The sequence below is a fragment of the Colobus angolensis genome, unplaced genomic scaffold (assembly GCF_000951035.1).
Source record: "Colobus angolensis palliatus isolate OR3802 unplaced genomic scaffold, Cang.pa_1.0 Scaffold55, whole genome shotgun sequence".
NCBI lineage: Eukaryota > Metazoa > Chordata > Mammalia > Primates > Cercopithecidae > Colobus > Colobus angolensis.
The window spans coordinates 4,120,630-4,143,948 of NW_012119043.1; the positions used below are offsets into that span (position 1 = coordinate 4,120,630).

The 23,319-nt window shown below is 42.9% G+C and overlaps 1 protein-coding gene across 11 annotated transcripts in view; it reads left to right on the forward strand.

Annotated features, from left to right (window-relative positions):
- Positions 1 to 13,406, forward strand: part of RBFOX1 (RNA binding protein, fox-1 homolog (C. elegans) 1) — a 1,723,406-nt gene extending 1,710,000 nt beyond the window's left edge. For 6 of the 11 annotated variants that reach the window (XM_011961369.1, XM_011961361.1, XM_011961365.1 and 3 more), the window contains 2 exons: positions 9,137 to 9,212; positions 10,712 to 12,106. In XM_011961369.1, the coding sequence (XP_011816759.1) occupies positions 9,137 to 9,212; positions 10,712 to 10,834 (199 nt within the window). In that variant the 3' untranslated portion in view covers positions 10,835 to 12,106. Of the gene's footprint in view, positions 1 to 9,136; positions 9,213 to 9,570; positions 9,851 to 10,711 lie in introns of those variants that run through there. The other 5 variants (XM_011961363.1, XM_011961368.1, XM_011961360.1 and 2 more) reach the window with 5 other exon arrangements.
- The last annotated feature ends 9,913 nt before the right edge of the window (positions 13,407 to 23,319 follow it).

Genomic DNA, 23,319 nt, shown 5'->3' on the forward strand with positions numbered 1-23,319 from the left:
TTGAAATAGGGCCAGTCCACACCAGGATGAGTTGTAAGTAAAAAAAAATGCTTGTTGGATTTCCAAAACTTAGTACTAAAATTATGTCAAATGTATCATTCATACTTCTGAGTTACACATTGCAGTGATGACAGTTTGAATATTCTGGAGAAAATAAAAATGAGTTCACTTTTTTTCACTTTTTAAAATGTAGTTACTGTAAAATTTAAAATGGCACGTGCCTCACATGTGTGGCTTTCATTATAATTCTATCAATCCCATTTTAGAACCACGTTTTTCATTTTGCTCAAATGAATATTGAAAGAGTGTGTGTGTCCCCAAGAACTGGTCATTTGGAGGTGAGGGATGTTCACAAGGAGTTAAAATGTTGTGACAGATAATCTGAACATTGTCAGTGTCTTGATCTTGTATTTTAACATTGCCTCCTGGTGATAGGTGGGTGCTGTCGAGGGAAATTCCTTGGAGTTCGGGACCCAGAACACCTCCCTACTTCTCACCCTGCTTGTTTTGTCTCAGAATCTTTGATCTGCTTGCTTTGAGGATGGGAGATGCCAGTACGTAAGACTTTGGATCGTCAGCCCAAATCAGGGGTAGCTCTGACACGTGTACCCCCCTCCCCCGGCTTTACCGGGAAGCTCACTGATCCCACATAAAATAGACAAGAGGCAACAGCTGCAATCCTCTCAATCTTAATAACTGATACTTGTTTGGTCCCTAACTGGTAACCATAACCCTCCTCTCACCCTCACTATAGCCACGTACAATCAGGATGCACCATTATCATCTCCATTTATAAATGGCATAACTAACTCAGAAGAACTTTGAGATAACTTAGCAAGAAATAACAGTCAGGGTTTCACTCCAGACATTCTGACTGAGGGATCCCCAGCTGCTGTTCAACCCTGCTTCATGGCAGGGTATTGAAAATCTCATGAGGGATACAACTTGTTATTCCTCCTGTGTGGTAAAATGTAGCTGGGGTGCCATGGTGATTTCAAAGCACAGTAACAATTCTTAGTGATTTTGGTAGAGCAAGAGTAGACACAGAGAAAGGAGAAATGGCATTTCTGAGAGAAGAATGGCCTTGAGCTCTGCATTAAACACAATGTGCCTTTATTAGAGGAGGTATTCTAGGGCAGGAGAATTTCATCACCTAAGGTGGGACTTACTGTGTCTTTTACTGCGAGAGTAGCTGCTACTCTGCTTTCCCTCAAATCTGCTGTTGGGATTCAGAAGTACGAAGAGGCTTTGAACAGCATTGGTGGGGTAGAGAAAGGATGATGTGATCTGATTTGCTATGGGTAAATGGTCTGAGTCTTTTAGATGTCATACTGTTGGATTGTGTATGCACTGTATGCATAGTTCTGATGATGTATGACAGGTATCAGTGGGCAAAAGCAAATTCTGTGGCTTCCCGTGTAGGGTCTGAAGAGCTCAGATGTGTTCCCTCCTACTTCTCAGAGGAGGCAGGGAAATCACGAGGCTGAAAAATGTGCTAAGTGATTTCTGAAGATAAGCACTTTAAAGACAAGGTAAGGAAGATAGCAGCAATGAAACTCTGCTCCAAGATAACTACATCACTACAATGTGTAACTCACATACATCAGAGCCAAGTAGAGATGACTCCTTGTTATCTTGGAGCGTTTCTTCCACTTCTGCTTGTATCATTTTTGGAGATTTTGCTGCATTTTTAGTCATTTTCTAGATCAGGGTCCCCAACTGGACACACAGCAGGAGGTGAGCAGTGCTTCCTGTGTGTTTGCAGCCTCTCCCCCTCAGTCACATTACTGCCCGAGCTCCACCTGCTCTCATGGGAGCACCAAAACCCTACTGTAAACTGTGCATGTGAGGCATGTAGGTTGCACACTCCTTTTGAGACTCTAATGCCTGATGATCTGGAGTGGAACAGTTTTTTCCTGAAACTACTCCCCCACCTCCCTGGTCTGTGGAAAAACTGTCTTCCACAAAACTGGTCCCTGGTGGCAAGAAGGCCGGGAACTGCTCCTCTAGGTGTTTGGGGACTGGTTTAGTCCATGTAAATATCTTGAGAAGCTTTGAGGGTAAGTGGGCTTGGTCACCTCCATGGTCAATAAATGTGTAAGTCATTGCTCAGATTAAAACTAGAAGGCTGCAGTAACCACAGGAGTATTTCCCTCATTAACACATTCACTAAGTTCACTAACTGACCAACAGATCAAGTCCAGAACTCAGTTGACTATTGCAGAGTGAAAGGAACAGGAGCATTTCCTAGGTAAACCGTTGCTTTCTGAATTTTCCAATACATCCCAATAGTTCTTCTTCATGCTTTCAGGAGGGTTTTTCCCTGTTGCAGCAAACCAGGGTGCATGGCCTGCGGTTCTGGAAACTCAAATTTTCCTGTGGGGCAGAGGCAGGCTGGTTGGCACCTGTTGTGTCTCCATGTATCTGCATAGTGGACTGAGGTAACTTATCCTTTCCTTGAATGGCTCTCCTGGAAGATTAGCCCAAAGTCTTGGCCATTATTACAATCCAACATCTTCTCAAATGGATGCACACTGGGATTAGCTCAGACCTTAAAACCTGAAATTGGTGGGATTCTGGGATTTGAAAATGGAGACTTTGGTTGTCTGGTAAATATTTATTGGCACAAAGGTAAGAGACTCATCATTTCAGATATATTGAGGTGTCCTAAGCTCAGAATTTTTGGAAGACCTTCTGTGAGGGTCCATATTCTGGGCTACATTTCTTTATCCCCTGAAGTGAGCTTTTGTCTCCATTCTGACCCCACAGAATCCCCAGAAGCTGAGGGGACGTGTCAGTCTGCAGCTGCAGAATTGCCAAGGGATTTGGCAGAAGCCTTCAGCCTCTTTCAGTAGGACTGTGAGATCCTATTCCGTTTTGCTGCATTTTCATTTAGTCACGAGTATAGGATGGTTGAGTTGGAAAAGAAATGCCCATAACATTTTATGATTGACAATGGATTGATTTGTAGTTGGATGAGGGAAGGAAGTAAAGCAGTAGCTGTGGCAGTGCTGCAGAACTCAGAAGCCACGTGCCCTCCCCCCTCTGGTCTTGTTCTTTCTTTTCCTGGCCGATATTGGCTGTGACTCCTTTCCAGCCCTTTAGAATTGCTGAAAGCCGAGCATTTTGTCCAAACGTAGAGCACTTGCTCTGGAATGTGTGTTCCAGATGCAGTTCCTCCGAATGGAGAAAAGCAACAACTCATTGATATTGATACCAGCAACAGTGCAAACCAAAGGATTGTCTTGAACACATCATTTATTTTTCATTTGGAAAAGTTCTCAAACCCTAAAAATGAGGGCAATGAAATAGAATGCATATCTGAGTGGGGTAACAATCACTTCTTCCTGGGTGAAGGTTACCTTCTGATGTCCCCCTTCTTACCTGGGGCCCCAGAGCACCCCACCTAGTGGAGTAGACATCACAACTAGTGAGTCTTGTTGAGGCTCAGATCTCATTTGACCCTATACAGGAAAGTCAAAGAACATCCCTTTAGCTAGACCATGGCTCTCTAAAGACCATGCTTTTAGAACCACTGAACCATGGTTGGTGCCCTGTTGGTGTGCTGTATGGTAAGTGTGGGACTTGCATGGATTCATTTTCCCAAATACTTCAGACTATGTCTTAGATATAATGAGGGAGGCTCTGTAGTCCCTAATTGCATTGCAGAGACCAGGGCCATTCATTGATCCCTGGTGAGGCATCCCATTTTGAATGCATACTCTACAGCCCTTCTCTGTGTTGGGAGGGGTACAAGCCCATGCACGTTCTTGCTGCAATTTGGCTGTTTAGGATGTCTTTGCTACCTTTTGAACTTCATCTGAGAACTGAACAGATTTCATCTTTCTGCTCCACAGGATTCACCCAGCTATCTCTGGGGTGGGAAGCATGGGGAGATGATACTAATGGAAGAATGAAAGTTCCCAGGGCATAAACACTCCTCATCCAAATAGGGAGTAAAATCTAGTGAAATTAGTGTTCTTACTGTGGCCCTATAAGAAAATTGTGTTAAAACCTTTGTGTGGAGTGCAAACATGGGCCCACTGTATGTCGTTAGCATCCAGCTTGTTTCAACTAGATGTACATAGTACTTCTTACTAACATGTCTCAGTAGAGTTAATAAAGCACTTTAACGTGGGTTCATATTCCCATTCAAGAGGCTGCATCCTTATTCATTTTGCTCCAAGACGACCTTAAGTGCATGCAAGTAAGTATGTATTTAAAGTACATCTGTAACTCATAAATTAGATCTTGACTCCAAAAGCATCTGTAATTTGATCAGTAGAGTTGCATGTGATTATATTAGAACAGAATCTTTCACTTGCCTCTACAGACCAGAAGTCTGGGCAAGGAGGGAGAAATTGGTTTGTGAAATACCATCTAAGCAGCCGTGCATGATGATCTCCTGTAGCTGTAAGGTGGCTTAAAATCTACCTGGTTTTCTTGAATGCACCTTCAATTAGGCAGGGCTCAGTCAGAAAATTACTACTTTACAAATGAGGAAGACGAGGCTCAGAGAGCATGCTCTGTCAAGTCGTGAGAGCAAGGACATCATGAAAGCAGAACTCAAACCTTGATCTTCTTGCCCCAAGTACTGAATCCACAAGGTCTCAGGTTGTTTCCCAGTTTTAACTTGTTGCTAAAGGTCAAAAAGATGAGGTCTCATGATGGTTGCAGTCTGTGGTGAGTTAGCCAGGAAAGCAGTCCTCTATGATATCTGTTTAGTTTTTCCCCAAAGGCTTTTGATGAGTTTTAGGACAACTTGGCCAGTGTTTTGCAAACTCATAGAAGCGATGTAAAAAAATTATACACTTTCTAGAAGTCCCCAGAAATTTTCTTCTGCCCTGAAGGGTTCTGAATGTGTCATGGAGCAGCTGACCCAGAATCTTTCTGATATATTCTACTAGTGGGATCGTAATTACTGGCATAAGTATCTCCCAGACCCCATTTCCCTCTTTACTCCTTCGTCTTGCTGCCTCCTCTCCTGCGGTACCATTGGCCTGCCCCTCTCTACCTGCACTGTGGCAAGGGCTGTGCCAGACACCGGGGATGTAAAGGCAGACAAAAGAGACACTGCCTCAGCCTGCATGGAGCTCTCATTCCAGGAGGGTGAAAGGTAAATGATCAGGTGGGGTGGAAATAAGGTTAGAGTTGCTATATGACATGAAGGGTTAGGAATGAGGTTGGAACGTGCCCTTAAAGAGCAGTCAGGCTGGGTGCAGTAGCTCACATCTGTAATCCTAGCACTTTGGGAGGCTGAGGTGGGCAAATCACTTCAGGTTAGGAGTTTAAGACCAGCCTGGCCAACATGGTGAAACACTGTTCTCTACTAAAAAATACAAAAATTAGCCAGGCATGGTGGTGGGTGCCTTCAATCCCAGCTACTAGGGAGGCTGAGGCAGGAGAATTGCTTGAACCTGGGAGGCAGGTTAGAGTGAGCTGAGATTGTGCCACTGCAATTCAGCCTGGGGAACAGAGCAAGACTCTGACTCCAAAAAAAAAAAAAAGAAAAGAAAAAAAAAAGGCAGAGAGCCAGAGAAGGAAGCATCTCTTTCTCTCTAGGAAAGATATTTGATTTGAAACATAAAAGCTGTAAGTCAGGTGGAGGATGAGCAAGTGCCAAGACTAAGCAGAGAATGGATTTGCATGTGTGCAGGAACGATTAAAAAAGCCTGTGTGGGCCGGGTGCGGTGACTCTTGCCTGTAATCCCAGCACTTTGGGAGGCTGAGGCAGGCAGATCACGAGGTCAGGAGATTGAGACCATCCTGGCTAACATGGTAAAACCCCATCGCTATTAAAAATACAAAAAATATTAGCCGGGCATGGTGGCAAGTACCTGTTGTCCCAGCTACTCAGGAGGCTGAAGGCAGCAGAATAGTGTGAACCCTGGAGGTGGAGCTTGCAGTGAGTGGAGATTGCACCACTGCACTCCAGCCTGGGCAACAGAACAAGACTCCATCTCAAAAAAAAAAAAAAATCCTGTGTGCCTGGAGCACAGTAACCAAGGGCCAAGGGAAGGAAGATGAAGATTGAAAGAGGGGCAGAGGCAGCTTATGCAAGTTTGGATTTTATTCTAGGATCCATGGAAAACCGTTGAAGGGTTTTAAGCAGGGAGTGATAGGATTTAGATATATAAAAATTTATATTTAAGTGGATAGATGGACTTGAGAGATTTGATACATGTAAATAGTTGCTGGTTTGAAGGAGCAAGAGTTGAACAGACAAGATTTCAGGCTGTTGACTTGGTTTTGATGAACTACTAGTGGTTTATATTAGTCTAGTCATCGTGTGCATGAAGTGGACACATTTAAGATTTCTTCTGAAATTACTGATGAATGGGAAGTGGGGACATGGAGATCATGATCTGACTGCACTACTGCCCAGTTTGGCCAGGGAAGCATGGTATGGAGGATGACCATATTGCAGGTCATATCCTAACATGGCGACCATAAGACATTTTCCCATCATTCCTGCGGATGTCCTGGGCATTGCCTTGCTCTGTCTCCGGGCTGTGCTTAGCCAGCTCTGCATGTATCAGATTGCTGACGTGCTTGGCGTATCTGCTGCAAACGTAGCACTCAAGTCCACATCTTCCCCAATAACCTTGTGTCTAAATTGTAGTGTCACACAAGGGCGTGTTTAGAAATTAGCATTTGAAAAGGAGCTTCCTTGCTTTCAGTTTGAGCTGACATGGTCTCTTTTCCTCTGTGGAAATGAAATTTATTAATCATAATAAAACCATTGGATGCTGAAGGTAGAGGTCACCCTGAGGAGAAAAGAAGCCAGCTCATTTCTGAGGAACAGTTCAGTGCTGCTGTATTTTCCTTCTGCCTTGAAAGAGAATACTGCCAAATTGTTACCTTGGGTTTTCCACAAAGGTTGAAACTATGCCCAGTGTTATAGAATTTACCATTAAAGTATGCAGTAGTAAAAGGTGGGAGCTACACTGTTATTACATACATTCAAACTGCCCATGTAGTGTCTCCCCAGAAGAGGAAATTATTGCCCCAGTAAAATCATTTCTCTAATTTTTAAAATGAAGTATCTGAATATGCCTCTTTTCACATTTGTTTTGAAGTAACACCATGCCATAACATCACTTAGCAAAGTCTCAAAGATTTCAGTTTGCCTTTGCAGTTTATATTCTATTTATGAAATAGCTTTAGCCAAATGAAAGTGCATTATTCGCCTCGGAAGAGAGGCATCCTGTTTGAGGATCAGGAGAATCCTGTTGAAGCTGAAAGCCTCATCTAGATTATTTGCACACTCAATGCCCTTTGACACAGGCAGATGGGCTTAAGAGTTGGAACATGCCCAATGCAAACCTGCTGTAATTGTTTTATTCCACCCTAGGGTCTAACTTGGAGTCTGAGAAGGTCCATCATCCCGTTTCCTTCACCTTCCCAGACTCCACAGTGTGAGGGGTCAAGCATGTATTGCATGGGTGTGACTTATCTACTAACTATGAGAAAGATTGGAAGGAAAATGGGGGAAAACTGGAAAGGAGAGGGACAAAGTACATGCAAATTGGACTCTAAGGGATGGGAGATGAGTTTAAAGCTGACAATGCAGACAGACCCATTTCTTCCAGCCTTGTTCCTTCATTCAAGAAATGGTCAAAGAGTCAAAAAACCGTGTAGATCCCACTGAGTGGCTGATGCATTCATCCCGAGCTGCTGTGAATGTTGGTTGCCAACAGGTACAGCTGCTCTTCTCCAGAAAATTGTGCCATGTCAAAGGAAGCCACTTTAACTCAGTGGTGCATCACTCATTCCTCAGGAAAGCCCACAGCTAATGCTTAAAACGTACGTGGGCATTAAATAAGCCAACCCGCTTGCCTCCAGGTGGAACCAGCTGTAGCATGAAACTCACAGGATCAGGTGGCAGATATTCTTCATCTGAGACCTTGCTTTTTTTTCCCTGGCTGTGACCTACTTGCCCCTCTCTTCCTCTTAAGGTTACCCCCCGCCCCCTTCGGTAAGTCACTTGCACAGGAATCTCTATTCCAGAATCAGCTTTCAAGTAATGGACCTCTAGCACCATTTATCTGGCAGGGCAAACAAGTACAGGCAAAGGATACGGTGGACCAAGCATGCAAGTTGCCTTAGGAGATTCAAGGATCAGGCTGGGTGTAGTGGCTCATGCCTGTAATCCTAACTTTTTGGGAGGCTGAGGCAGGTAGATTACTTGAACCCTCGAGTTTTGAACCCACCTGGGCAACACAGCAAGACTTTGTCTCCCCCATCCTCCCTCCACCAAAAAAAAAAATTCAAGGATTAGCTTTGTCTAGTTATGTGACCTTGAGCAAGTGACTCCACATCTGATTCCAAAAAAAGAAAAAAAAAAAAACCACTTCCAGATATTTAGTAGGCATTCAGTACATTTGGTTTCCATCTCTTCTCCATTTTTATTCTAAAGCCTAGACCAGAAGCCATGGCAGGGAGTAGGATGGTAGAGACAGAAAAACACAAAGATGAATAAATGTCATTAAGATTTGTTGTTTCAAATGCCTCTCCCTTCCCAGAACCTGGCCATCGATGAATGAGACTGAAGATCTGAAATAGGATTAAAACCAAGTCAGTCTGAAGGGGAATGGGGGTCCCACAGACCCTTCAAGGGTGCTTCCATTCAAATACATTTGTTCATTTCCATTCTAAGATGCTGGACACTCACTTCAGAGAGGTTCACTTCATCCTTTCCTATTCACTCTATTTCACTTGAATGGTGACAGCTGAATCAGGGTCAAAAGGCATTCTCGAGAATAAACATACCTCCCTCCGTGGGTGCTGGCCTTAATACTTCAAGTTGTTTCTTTCTTGCCTACCTCAATCTCTAAGGTAGTGACTTCAACAGTGTAGGAACGATGTTATGCAGGGATGCAGGGAAAATTATATATTACATATATGTACGTGTGTATATGTATTTATCTGTTGAACATAGCAATATGATCAGCCATGTTAAATGAAGAAAACACATTGTGCACAGATGAACATATTACATGGCAAAGTAGGATTTGTTTCTTACTCCAAGATGAGTAGGACCCCTCCATACTCTCTTGCTATTTTGGATTTTATGATTGTTATTGTTTTTTAATTGTATACTGTGGATCAATCTTCACCTCTATTTTCCTTTCAGTTACGGACGAGTTTATGCTGCCGACCCCTACCACCACGCACTTGCTCCAGCCCCCACCTACGGCGTTGGTGCCATGGTGAGTACCCGTTTCTCCTCGTCCTCAACTTCTTCCTGCCTCCCTTCCCTTCCCCCAGCTGGGACCTCACAACGGGTTGACGTCCTCTCACTTCCCCTTAATTGAATTTGTCTCTTGTGCTAACAGCAGCTAAAATGCCACATTAATCCTCCCAGTAAACTTGATAAATGTCTTAATTTCTTGGCAATGTAGTGCATGTAAGTTATTATATTTCTAATTTTGCAAGTCTCACCTAGCAGAGCACTTACCTTAATGGAATAATTAGTCATTTTGATAATTAAATCCATCACTAACAGAATGCAGTGTCAATGCAGAACTTTTTTTTTCTTTTTTCCTCCCTTGCTGCTCATTCACATAGCCCCAAGGTTCCAGCCCCAGCACAGACTTCAGAGGAGCTAAGCTGCACACTTCCAGGCCTCTGCTGTCAGGCAGCTGAGAATCTGACTGCCTCTCCTCCCCTATTACAATTCATGTTTAAAGTCATAGTCGCCCAGGAAAGAAAATAGAGAGGGGCACACTTTGTGTACCTAGTACATAACAAAGTAGAAGGAATCAGCTGGGTTTGGGGGTTGTCTTTTGTTTTGGGGCAGGTCTGGGTTTTTGTTTTGGGAGCGGGTTGGGGGGAGGGTAAAAAATGGGAGGTAAGGGTGGGGTGAACTTGCCTGTACTTGTTCAAACTTCTATGCACTGAAACTCTTGAGTACAGTAAGACGTGCCCATCACGTGAGAGCACATGCAATCATTACAAAGCTTTGGCATGCAGTTTTCTGCTTGGATCGAGAATATCAGTCCTTATCCTAAAAATGAATCCCCATAGGCATTCATTTGAATTGCCAATACTTTTAGAAAAAGGAAATCGTTAAGTGGCCCCTTGTAGCCATTAAAGCCATGGCCAGACAGTTCACTGATGCTCAGTCGTAGAAATTCAGCCACGATTTGGAAACATTGTTTTGCACAAGCTTAATTACATCAAGCAATTCATCTGTACAACTTCCCTTCTCAAGATCAGATTCCATACAGCTTGCAGAGCCAAGTGAAGAAGTAGATTGAGATTTTCATCCCAATTCTGCATTCAACAACTCTGCTTCAACACCTCGTCCACTTGAGGAATGTGTTGGCGAGTTGAATTACACTCAGTAAATTGTCCAAATTCAACCTCAAGTGTAGATTATTCTGTTCCCTTGGGGAAGGCTTAATCCGGTCCAATAAAAAATTGAGACAGTGAAAATCCTTCAGTTGTCCAGCTTGTAAGAGTCCTTTTAGCTACGAGGACTGGGCTGAAAGAATTTAGTTTTACAGGGAATTTCTTTAGGAGGCGCTATTGGGGAGGGTCAAGAATGGCCCTATCTTCAGTTCTCCAAGAATGACCTGGGATGGGTAGGGGGTGCCTCCATTTCGGTTGGTTTTGAGTGTCTATTTTTCACATTAGTCTTTTTGATGATCCACATGTTGCAAAAGGAAAATGTAAAAAACACACCCCTCAAATTGCTTTGTTTCAGAATGCTTTTGCACCTTTGACTGATGCCAAGACTAGGAGCCATGCTGATGATGTGGGTCTCGTTCTTTCTTCATTGCAGGCTAGTATATACCGAGGGGGATACAACCGTTTTGCTCCATACTAAATGACAAAACCATAAAAACCTTCCAATGTGGGGAGAAAGGAAGCTTTCCGAGGCCTGAGTATTGCAATACATGCAGTAGTACATCATTTTAGCAACTCAAAAAAAAAAAAAAATAATACAAATAAAAAGGAAAAAAATTACATTTTTTATCTTATACCTCAGATATTTTGTTCTGTGTATTTTAATATTGTGGGTCTTTAATTTCTGAAGGTTCCGTAGTTTGGTTGCTGGCTGTAGGAGTTTCTGTGGTTGATCTAGAGAGACGCTAGATATGAATAAAAACTGGTTTAGGGCCATATCCAGAGTGCTATATTATGTAAATGAATTATATATGCTGAATATTAAGCTAACTGGGGTTATCAGCTGTTTGGGAAGAGTGTAAGTGACTACAGTAGTCATTTTTTTCTGCATCTGCATTATTTTATTTTGTGAAAGGGAGGTCGGGAGGGGCTTAGGGGATTGGAACTGGGGTTTGGCTGAAAAAAAAAAATTGTAACTGATGAATCTAAACGACCCACTGCACCAATCATTTATCAATGGTTCTAAGTTACTCATTGCCAGTTCAAGCCAAAGGTTATGTTGTTAAGGGGGTGCTTCTAGTAGCACTTGTGCATCTGAGTTGAATGAAGCTGTGCAAACCCACCCTTTAAACCATTCCACCCAGCAGTATTCAGCTTCTTAACCAGTCGCTATTTAGGGAGAAAAAAAAAAAACCGCTAGTTAGGCCATCATTCTTTTTATATTTCTTCCAGTATAACAAATTATTGATATCATTGCTGACTTTTATATTATGGGAGGGAAAAAATAACATTAATAAAAAGGTGATAAAAAGCACTGTTTCTATTTTTTCTTTTTTTCCAAAAAAAGAAAGTAATAACTTAAATTCTTTGTACCAGTTAAAAAATGTATAAAATTTACATCTGTGCAGTGGAGTTGTTAAGTTCTAGAAACAGTCTATGAAGCTTTAGTTTTAGCCTAGTAGAACAACTGTTAGAGACAGACGTATAATTTTTATGGAATTACATGATAATCATATTCGGATTTATAGAAGCATTTTACAAGTATTGCAATCATTGAGTAGAGATAATCATGGTATTTTCATCAGCTTGGTACTTTTTGAAACGTGACTGCGTTGTGTGAGCAATCTGCAATTTTTCAGTCCGTGAGATCCTGCCCTTTCCACCTCTTTCCCATACCCAAGGATTATCTCAAAATGATCTCTTTAGTTTTGTCTCCATGGCCCAGGACACGTGTCAGAAGGATGCAAAAAAACAAAAAAAAAAAGTAGATCCATCCTCTTCATCCCAAAAGAACAAAGTCTCCCCACGTTTCTTGGATGCAGGGCCAGAGTGACACAGCCGAAAAATTGCAGTTTGTCTGTACTTCTGTTTGAAGTTTCCACGTTGTCCTGTTTACAAGTTAACCTAAGTTGGGGTATCTGTCACCGGTCTTCCTGTTTTTGTATTTAAATGAAAACAGCAGCAGGCTGTCCCTGAGTAGTTTTGCTGCCATAGGTTAAGTCCTCATGTGTACAGTGCAGGCCCTTGTGGCACGCACTTCAGTAAGTTATCAACTCACCGCTGTGAACCTGCCAATCCGCTGTAACAACTCTGCTTTAAAACAAAACCAAACAAAAAAAAAAAAAAAAGTGTGATCCAGCTTTCTCTTGCCATCCTATGTGCATGCCGTAAGATTAGTTGGATATTAAACCATCAATAAAGTTTCACAAGATTTGAAAACAAAGTTTCTGTAGCTTCGATCTCTCAGACAGATAGCGATCTTGAAAAGAAAAAAGGGGGAGGGGGGAGAAGGTTTATCAGCCAAAAGCCTATGAAGTGTTCTTTTCACCACACTTCTTTGGGTGGGTAGGGGAGGGGCAAGGGGGTGTTTTACAGCATCACTAAGACATTCTTATTGCCCTACGTGGAAAATAGTGTTACGGCAATGGGTGCCTGGTTGATGTTCTTAAAGGAAACGAGTTATTAAAATATGATGGCATCCTCTGGAGGGAAGAAAGAGTAGCAGCAGGGGGGCTATGGAGAATAAATGTCTCCCCATTGCCTCAGATTTCAAAATCCAGAATTTGTATTGTGTTTCGAATCACAAACATAGAATTCTTACTGTGTTGGTTAAAGTAAAATTCATTTGCGGTTTTGATTTTCATCAATGAGCTGTACTTTCCCCCATGACTGTATGTAGTTTTAATAAAATCATTTAGAGTAAGTGGGTGCCAACTGATGTTGCAGAATCTTTTGTCTAGGCACTCCAAGATGCCAATAAGTCATTTTAAAAATGTATGTCAGAGATGTAAACAAACGTTTTGGATTTTTTTCAACAGTATTTATTTGGAATGTTTTCATTTATCTAAATAACTATTGCTATTATGAATTATGGAAAATTACTATTATGTGTGGCATATAGTGACTTCTTAACACACACATCACGCAATCTGCAAACCCAGAAAATGTGTATATCTGTCTTTAGAAATTAGTGTTTATATCACTTACAGTGGTTTGTGAATAAAGAAAACTGGTTTGTAATATCAAAAAAATAAAAGCTTAGTCTGAAAAGGTACAAGTTGGTGTTCTGAGTTCTTTGGCTTCCATTGGTTTTCTCAGTGGGTAGATTCATTGTCCACAGGTGTGACTGCACTTGGGCCCACCCGGAGATGGGGTGAGGGGGGTGTGGGTATTGCTCAAGTGAGCAGCAGGCTGACCTGGCCGCCAGTAGACCAGATGCCTCTGGCAAAGCGCCCTGGTTTTCTGGTTCAAAGTGCTTCCCTTCCTCACCCATTTTTCCAAAGACGACAGTGGAACTCACCCCAGCTGTTTAAGAAACTGAACTAAGCTTAGCTGTCTCCCAGCATGGAAGTGTCGGTCTTCGGTTTAAAACAAAATACATCACTCATCTCCAATACGTTCGAGCTATTAACGACTTTTTGGGAGACCTTGGATAAGATGGAAAAAATATAGCAAGTGATAGAGTTCACATACAGGAGTGCCCATTAGGAGCCAAAAGTTGTGCGTTATTTAAAAATCTTATCTGAGTTGAACTGTCCACCCCCATTTAGTTACTTAGTATCTTACTCCTCTCATTTTATCTTAATATTCTTATCAAGTTGGCAACAAAGGTTTTTAAAATGTGCGTTCTAGAAACATTGACTGTACACCCTGATTCTGTCACTTGCTGGTGGCAATCCAGGATGAAATAAACCAAAACACTGTGCCTCAGTTTCCTCACCTACACCTCAGGATGATAATCGCACTGACCTAATATTGTTATCCAGAAGAAAGCAACCTCTATAAAGTGCTTGCAGCAGTACTTCATCAACTATATGCTATTATCCACAGGTGAAGTAAACAGATTAATTTCTCCAAGGTCACACAGCAAGCAGGTGCTCACCCTAGGATTCCAGAATGTACACCCTTATCTGACGAGGCATGTTCTCACCTGACAATAAGAACTTTATGAGTTTAACCCTGTGTGCCACCTGCAGGCTTTGTTCTCCAATCCTTTTTCCACACTGCAGGTTGTCTTAACAGCATACATCTTATTTCAGTGTAAGTAATCATCCCTTCTCTGTAAACTCCTTACATATGAAGATCATGCAGGTTATAAATCAACTTGTATTGGCCTATGTCAATTGATCCTTCAGGATAGCGTTACCCTTATTTTATGAGGACAGGAAGGATCCGATAGGTCATGTGATTTGCCCAAACCTGTATCTAGTAAGCAGTGAAAGAGCCACAACATCAACTGTCTGACCCTGAAGTCTGTGCCCACTTTATTATCCATCGTGATGGTGGTAATGGTGGTGGTGATGATGTTAAACTTGGAATGCTTGTGCTCTCCTTACACAGTATGTATGGATATGCTAATTGAAACAAGTCACTAGCTTTATCCTCACAGGAAGGGAGATAAGGGTTTCCCAAAATACTGGTTGATACCTGAGCCCTTCCCCACTAAGTAGAATGTAAGAGGTGATGACAGATACAGTTTACATTAGAATCTCCAAAAGCAGGCTCTTATTGAAAATAGAGATAAGCATCTAAGTTTTATGTGAAATGTAAAAACTGATGGCAGAAGCCAATGAGTTTAAGAGACCTGGCCAGTGGATGCAGATTCTTGCCATCCCCCTCCTGTCCTCCCCCCTAGAGTGTGGGCAGAGGTGAGAAAATAAGCCCAAAGGAAGCCCATATGCCATGCATATGCTTCGTGCAGAAATAGAGGCTGGCTGGCATTTTCTATGGACAATGCCTGAGGGGTAGCCATTGCTTCATCCCACTGGCTTTTTCTTTGAGGTGGAGTCTCACTCTGTCACCGAGGTTGGAGTTCAGTGGCGTGATCTCGGCCCACTGCTACCTCTGCCTTCCGGGTTCAAGTGATTCTCCTGCCTCAGCCTCACTAGTAGCTGGGACTACAGGCAGTTGCTACCACATCCAGCTCTTTTTTGCATTTTTAGAAGAGATGGGGTTTCACCATGTTGGCCAGTCTGGTTCTCAAACTCCTGGCCTCAGGTAATCTACCCACCTTAGCCTCCCAAAGTGCTGGGATGACAGGCATGAGCCACCGTGCCTGGCCAGCTATGTATTTCTCAAAGCAAGATGTTTAACAGTAAAATCTTCTCCATCTTAAAAAACAAAACTATTACAGATACAGTTCAGTTAGTTTGGACCACGATCTAAGTTCCCACTCAACATCCTGACAACTTCTACTACTTTTGTCTTCTGAAGCCTCTTTCTACTTCCTGGGAAGTAGCCATTTTGGAAGGCAATGTCGTTTTTCGTGAGCAGTCCCTCGTGCATACAGACATGTGCACACAAGCAAAAGCTTTGTAACTGCTGAAACAGTGTCCGTCCAACCGGTGTGCTGCAGACCTTCTTAGAACCTGGTGAGCTTGAAAAAGCAGATTTCTAGACCCTTCTGCTTTTAGCACTCCTGAGGTTAAAGCCAGCACCTGGGAGGTACCATCATCCAGTGATTTCTGTGATTGTGTTCCTGCTTGGTTCTTCCTCTAGATAGGACACACCGTTGGGAGAGCTGGCAAATGTGTGTGCACGCATGTACATGTGTGCATGGGATCTCTATGCACACATCTACAAGCACACACCTACATGTACCTATACATCAAAAGCATCTTCTCAATCACAGGGTGTCATGAGAAAGGTTTTTGTTAAAGCAGTCAATACCTGGGACTGAATGTTCTCAAAATTTTTTGTTGGAAAACTTACAAAGCTTTTTTTGGTGGAGGAGGGAGTTCTAGTGTTTCTTCTTCATCCTGGAACATACATGTGTAGACATGAATATATTAGATTTGCATGTGAACTCAAGCTGCAGTCCTTCTCTGAAGGGTCCAAAATGCTTATTGTGCAACTGCTCAGGACTGACCCCGATGCTCGATATTGGACCAAGAACCAGTTTATCTCAGAGCACAAAACCGAGCAAAATCAGAGCAAAATCCTTTGACTCACGGGTAAAGCCAGGGCATCTCATTGCTGCTGTCTGCACTTTAAAGGGAGGTAGATTTTGGGTTGTACACCTTGATCCTTTTGAAGAGTCTCCCACAACGGTCTAGTCTTACATGCTGTGCACCGGTTGCGCTCCTGGAAGACCTGAGGAGTGTGGGGGGTGGGGGGGGGGCGGCAGAAAGTGAAGCCTCTATGGCCTGTATAGTGAAGGCTGATTGGATCACAAGTATCTGGCCTGAAAAAGGCAATTTGCATACTATCTGAAAGGAGTAATGTTCTCTCAGTAGTAAGGTGGCATTGTGGTGAAAATACAGAGGATTTAAAATTAATAGTGTCATTTTCTAAAAGGACCAAGTATTCTAACATCTATTAAGAATAGGTAAAATTTGTTAATACATTGCCAGACACTCTACAAAATATATAATCTCTGTAATTACACAAGTGTCTAAGTTCATACAGAAGGCATTTAGGAACCTCTAACCTCTTTCAGTTACCCATGAATTGGGGATAATTGCACCATTACCTTAAAGGGTTCTTATAATGAGATACATTAAAACACACAAAACACTTAGCCTAACAAAGCATTTTTTCTAATAAATCACCTATCTATACAATGTACATGTATCCATATGCTTTCAAATATTTTAAAGATCAAATATACACATTTTGGCCGGGCGTGGTGGCTTACGCCTATAATCCCAGTACTTTGGGGAGGCAGGGGGAGGCTGGAGGATCACTTGAGCCTAGGAGTTCAAGACCAGTGTGGGCAACATAGGGAGACCCTGTCTCTACAAAAGATTAAAAGATGACCTATGTGTGGTGGTGTGCCCCTGTGGTGCCAGCTACTAGGGAGACTAAGGTGAGAGGATCTTTTGAGCCTGGGAGTGCAAGGTTGCAGTGAGCCATAATTGCACCACTCTACTCCAGCCTGAGCAACAGAACCACACTGCTAAAAGATACATAGTGTGTATGTATGTACATATACACATACATGTTTATTAATAGAACTGTATGCAACTGTATACATGTAAGAAACCTCTATGCAGAGATCAACTACTTTTTAGTGTCTCCATGTGCGTAAGTATAATAGATACATTATCAGACCGTAAAGATATACACCAATTCTTATGGAACATGTAGGTACTGACAGGGTAAGCAATCAGCAAATGGGACTTATTACCATTATCTTAATCCTCACAACCTCACAAGGTAAGTCCTGTTATTGCCCCAGTCTACCCGTAAGGAACCAGAAGCTTGAGCAAGGCTAGGGACATGCCCAGGGCATATGGATATTAAGTGGTAGAGCCGAGTCATGGTCACTGACTCCAAAGTTGTTGCTACGTGCTAAAACACTTAGCATGTATCCTGGCACTTAGTCCTTGCCGCAGCCCAGGGAAGCAATTTGCCCCACGTAACAAAGTGTATAAAAGCTTTGGAGCTAGGAGCCAAAGCCAAAGCATTCTTCTCTTTACTGCACACTGCACTCTTTACTGTACAGCTGCCTAGTAAGCACTTGTTTAGACGGTGGGGTATCAAGAGGACCCCAGTGTCTTCCTTTGGTGCGTACCACCCCCCCGCCTCACATGATGATTCCTCATGAAATCGGGCAGGTGCCTGTGACTTTGACATCCAAGCTCCCTGACTGAAATAGACAGATGGCTTGTTTCTTGAAGGAAGCAAAAAGTCAGCAAGAGCAAGAGAATTCCCCAGGCTCTAAAGAAAAAAAAAAAAAAAATAGCGGCTGCAGGTAGAAAATAGAAGAGCAGAAACCCAGGAAGTAGGGTAATGGTGCTGCTGTGGGCAGGTGATGGCTGCGAAGGCGCAGAATGCAAATTGGCAGCTCATCAGCATGCCGACTCCAGCAAACCTTATAAAGCAAGCTAAACCCTCCACAACCCCCCTCCAAAAATCTGTCTTAAAGCTGACAGCAATAAAACTACAGGCCAGAAAACGAAGCCCTCATGCTCACATCTGGAAAGTCAAACTTTCTGCAACCACAAAGTTGTCTAAAACTGAAAACCAGGTCAGAGGCACAGCACACAAGCTCGACTTTTATCTCCCCCAAACACTCCTAGGCTGGGAAGTGGCATTGAAATTCATTACCATAAGCAGGATCTCAGCAGCAGCCGAACTGCCGCTCAGGTGGACGGGGCTGTCAGCGTAACTGGCTTGCTCCTGCTTTTTTCATTTCCCTAAATTGCATGACTAGATGATGTATTGTTCTTTCTACTATTTCCCTTTTTTTCCCCAAAGATCTCTCACCCCAAAAAGTGTGTGAAGGGGGGGTGGGGGAAGTACACATTTTATGAAAAAAGGAAAAACCCGCAAAACTTTGTGTTACAACAAATACTGACGTTCAAAATGATTATGCCATGCATGGCGGAAAAAAAAAAAAAATCAGCTCCTCTTCCTAAAATTTTTCTATCATTCAAAAATAACTGACTCTTCTAAGCTGATGGAAAGACACTAGATCTTTGTTGTTTCCATTAACTCAAAGATTTAGGCATGCAGCATAATAAAGACAGCAAAATTTAGTGGTTAGCAGTTTTCCTCTTCCAAGTTTTATTTTTAGATATGATGTCTCAACTGGAATGCCCAGAGTGGTCTTGATAGATACGATGTCTCACTAGGATGCCCAGGCTTGTCTTGAAATCTTGAGCTCAAATGATCCTCCTGCCTTGGTCTCCCTAAGTGCTAGGATTATAGGCATGAGCCACCATATATCCAGCCTTTGTCCTTTTGTGGGGGAAAAAAAAAAAATTCTAGATGAACCTCACTTTAGATCCCACCTCTTCTATCTTCTTCCCAGCTGTGTGACTTTCGCAATTTAGCCTCTCTGGGGCTCAGTTTTCAAATTTTGGAAATGCCTCATTGGATCTTGATGATGATTCAGTAAGATTGTGCAACACTGAGGGTTTAGAATCTGAAAACGTTACCCTCCATTTGGGGGAGGAGGGGGAACGAGGGGGGAAGACCTACGTTGAAAAGAGATGCTGGATTTTTATAATCGCAGGACAGTGTTAAGTGAGGTTGAATTTGGAAAACCTGGGAGGCTGGTCACCTATTCAGAGCTATTCTTGAACATTTTAACTGTGCTTTGGTATCTGAGTGTACTCCACTGGCAGCCACCTAGGAACCTGCGTGTGCTTTGTGTATCTGCAACGCGTATCCACAAATGTAGAGAATCAAGGCATCAGAGCCACTCTGCCGCATGTGTAAATCTCAAGCTCTACCACTTGGTTCTCAGCCAAGACGCCCAACCACATTAAACCCCCACATCCTCCTCAAGTAAAATAGAAGGAAATATAATTACTTTGAAAGCAGATTGTCAGAAAAAGGTGAGATGGTAGACGTGCAGTAAAATCTTCACCCCTCTCCTCTCATTTGCCTCAAGATATTTTTCAGCCAAGAATTTGTCACTGTGATATAGATTTGAAATGAAACAGAACACTCAACTCCAATAACAAATTGTTATAGGTACCAAGACCCACCCTTTGCCCCATAGACAGATTCTAGGGTTAGATAAGATCATAGAGATCTATTTACGCTACAGAAGACAAGCAATATTTCAAGGCAAACTGAACTTAGTATTTTAAAACTCACTACACACAATTGGGTTTCCTACCAACTTGGTTTCTCTTCTAACAGAGCAGTATCCATGTCCATATGGGTCTGTGTTTGGGGTTTGGAGAGGGGAGGAGAATTGATCAGCCAAGGCTGCAACTGCAATGTTGGGATAAGAACTAATGTTTCATCCCTGAGACTCCCCAATAGGCCACGGCCATTTTCTTCAATATCCCTGCCCCAACCTCTGAATTCCTGGGTACCAGTGCTAGAAAGGAAATAAATGTTGAGCCTCTCCACATCAGTCACAAGGATGCCATGACGGAGTCCAAGGTGTAGAATGAAACCCACCTCCCTGGTGGCTTTGGAAACTAAATGCCCCCTAAGACTCTATTGTTGGGTATGGACAGGTATGTAACAAGATATTCAACTTCCAGTCTTTGACAAAGGGGAGATTTCATAGAATGTGTTCCTTGAGAAGTTGGAAGCTTGAGAGCACAGTGTCCACATTCCTTCCTAGAAGCAGGCATCTAAACCAAGCAATGACTACCTGAGACAGGACAACAGCTCTTTCCATTCTCCCAGAATGCCCACTCCCTTACTGCCAACCAGCCAGGAACTCAATGAGACGTTGCACTGATAGATCCTGGGTCTGGAGATGGATTTATTAGACAGATATTTTAATCTCACTGGCTAAGAATGAGACAGTCCCAATAAGTCATTTTTTAACAGTATGGTCACTTAAAGTCATCCCATCTACCAAGCGCAAAGTATAGGCCAGGCATGGTGGCTCACACCTATAATCTCAACACTCTGGGAGGCCGACGTCCATGGATCACTTGAGCCCAGTAGTTTGAGACTATTTCTAGGCAACCTGGTGAGACTCCCTCAACAAAAAATACCAAAAACATTACCCAGGCATGGTAGCATGTGCCTGTAGTCCCAGCTATTTCGGAGGCTGAGGTGGGAGGATCACTTGAACTCAGGAGGCAGAGGTTGCAGTGAGCTGAGATCACACCAATGCACTCGAGCCTGGATGACAGCACAAGACCCTATCTCTAAGAAAAAAAGAAAAAACGCAGAGGAAATGAAAGGAGGAGAGGGGAGGAGGTAATGGGAGGGAAATAGAAGGGAAGAGACAGGGAGAGAAAAGACTGGAAAACTCTTCCTATTCTGATTAATGTTAGATTTGAAAGTGTAAAAGTATCATCATTTACTTATCTAGTAACCATATAGAGACTTGTCCTATTTTAGCCCAAGTTTGATTTTGTTTTCTTGGCCTTGCCTCCTCCAGTATAGATTTCCTCATGCTTTAAACTGGCACTGTCTACTAGAAATATAAGGCAAGATGCATATATAATTTTTAGCTGTCTAGCAGACATGCCACAGAAGTAAAAATAGGTTAATACTAGTCTATTTTACTTAACTCAATATTAAAAATAGTATTTCAACATGTCATGAATAGAGAAATAAGGCGATTTTACATCTTCCTGCTAAGTCTTGGTACTTGGCATAAATTTTACTCACAGCACATTTCAGTTTGAACCAGCCGTATCTCCAGTGCTCAAAAGTCACATCTGGCCAGGCATGGTAGGTCATGCCTATAATCTCAACACTTTGAGAGACCAAGGCGGGAATATGAGATGAGCCTGGGCAACACTGAGTTCCCCCCATTGCTATGAAAAACAGTCAGCTAGACATGGTAGTGCCCATGATCCTAGCTATGTGAAAGGGCTGAGGTGGGAGGATTGCTTGAGCCCAGGAGTTCCAGACTTCATTGACCTGATAGCACCACTGCACTACAGTCTTGAGGACAGAGGAGACCCCAACTCTAAAAATCAAATTTTTTAAAAACCTGCATCTAGCTCAGCTTGAGGTGCCTATATTGGACAATGCAGCTACAGACCATTGAAGGATGCTGTTGGCCATCTCTTTTGAGATGGAGCCTCGCTCTGTTGACCAGGCTACAGTACAATGGAGTGATCTCAGCTCACTGCAACCTCCACCTTCTGGGTTCAAGTGATTCTCCTGCCTCGGCCTCCTAAAGCAGCTGAGACTACAGGTAACCGCCACCACACCCAGTTAATTTTATATTTTTAGTAGAGATGAGATTTTACCATATTGGCTAATTTTTATATTTTTAGTAGAGATGGAGTTTCACCATGTTGGCCAGGCTGGTCTCCAACTCCTGATCTCAAGTGATCCACCTACCTTGGCCTCCAAAAGTACCGGGATTACAGGTGTGAGCCAGCACACCCAGCCGTCTGCCACTTTATTTCTACTCTTACCTTAGCATAAGCCTCAGGAGTGAGCCCACTATCATTCAATTCAGGCTGATCCCATGGGTGATGCCGGCATCTGATTTATCACTGCCACATCAGTCTGAGTAAAAGTTCTGCTTCTGCACCCCCCACACTTCTCACAACTGCAAACATTGGCTCCTCTTCACCAGCAGCTATCCTCTTAAAAAGCCAGCCATTCATTTACTTTACTTCTGGTTTTCACGGATGCTCAGGTTTTTGGGAAATAACCCAGCACATACTAGAAGCTTATCCTTCAGGGATTGTGTTGGCTGAGTCAGCAAATCCTAAGTCCCAAAGGAGACAGACTGAACTCCTAGGGCATATCAAGGAGCGTGATTTAGGAGCAGCCCTTTTAGCAGCACTATTCCTTTCTTTAGTCTCAATACCCAAGGGGTAGGAACCCTACCCTGTTTGTTCCTTCTTTTACCCGTTTCTTTGCTCATCAACAATGCTCCACCTCTCCCCAGAGTGCTGAGCACTAGGGTTACCACAATAGAGTAAGTCTAGTCAGAGGCATTTGAAATATGCCAGAGGTTTTAAAACAGCCACTTCATCTTGAATAGGGGTGGGATCAAACAGGGCAGAGACCTGCTGGGCCGTATTCCTAGGTGGTTAAGCATTCTTATCACAGGATGAGATGGGAGGTACCAGGATTGGGATCATTGGGATCACAGGATGTAGGTCATAAACACTGTTGAAACAGGAAGCCAGCCAAAACCCACCCAAACCAGAATGGTGATGAGAGTGACCCCTGGTTTCCCCCGCTCACTGCTCATTATATGCTAATTATAATATATTAGCGTGCTAAAAGACACTCTCAACAGGACCATGACAGTTTACAAATGCCATGGCAATGTCCAGAAGTTACCCTCTGTAGTCTAAAACGGGGAGAAACGGTGGGTTCAGGGAATTGCCTGCCCCTTTCCAGGAAAACTCATGAATGATATACTTGTTTAGCAAATGATCAAGAAATAACTAAGTATACTCAACTGAGCAGCCCATGCCGCTGTTCTATGCTGTACACATTCTTTATTCCTTTAATTCCGTAATAAATTTGCTTTGACTTTACCCTATGGACTCGCCCTGAATTCTTCCTTGTGCATAGATCCAAGAACCCTCCCCTTGGGGTCTGGATCTGGACCCTTTTTCG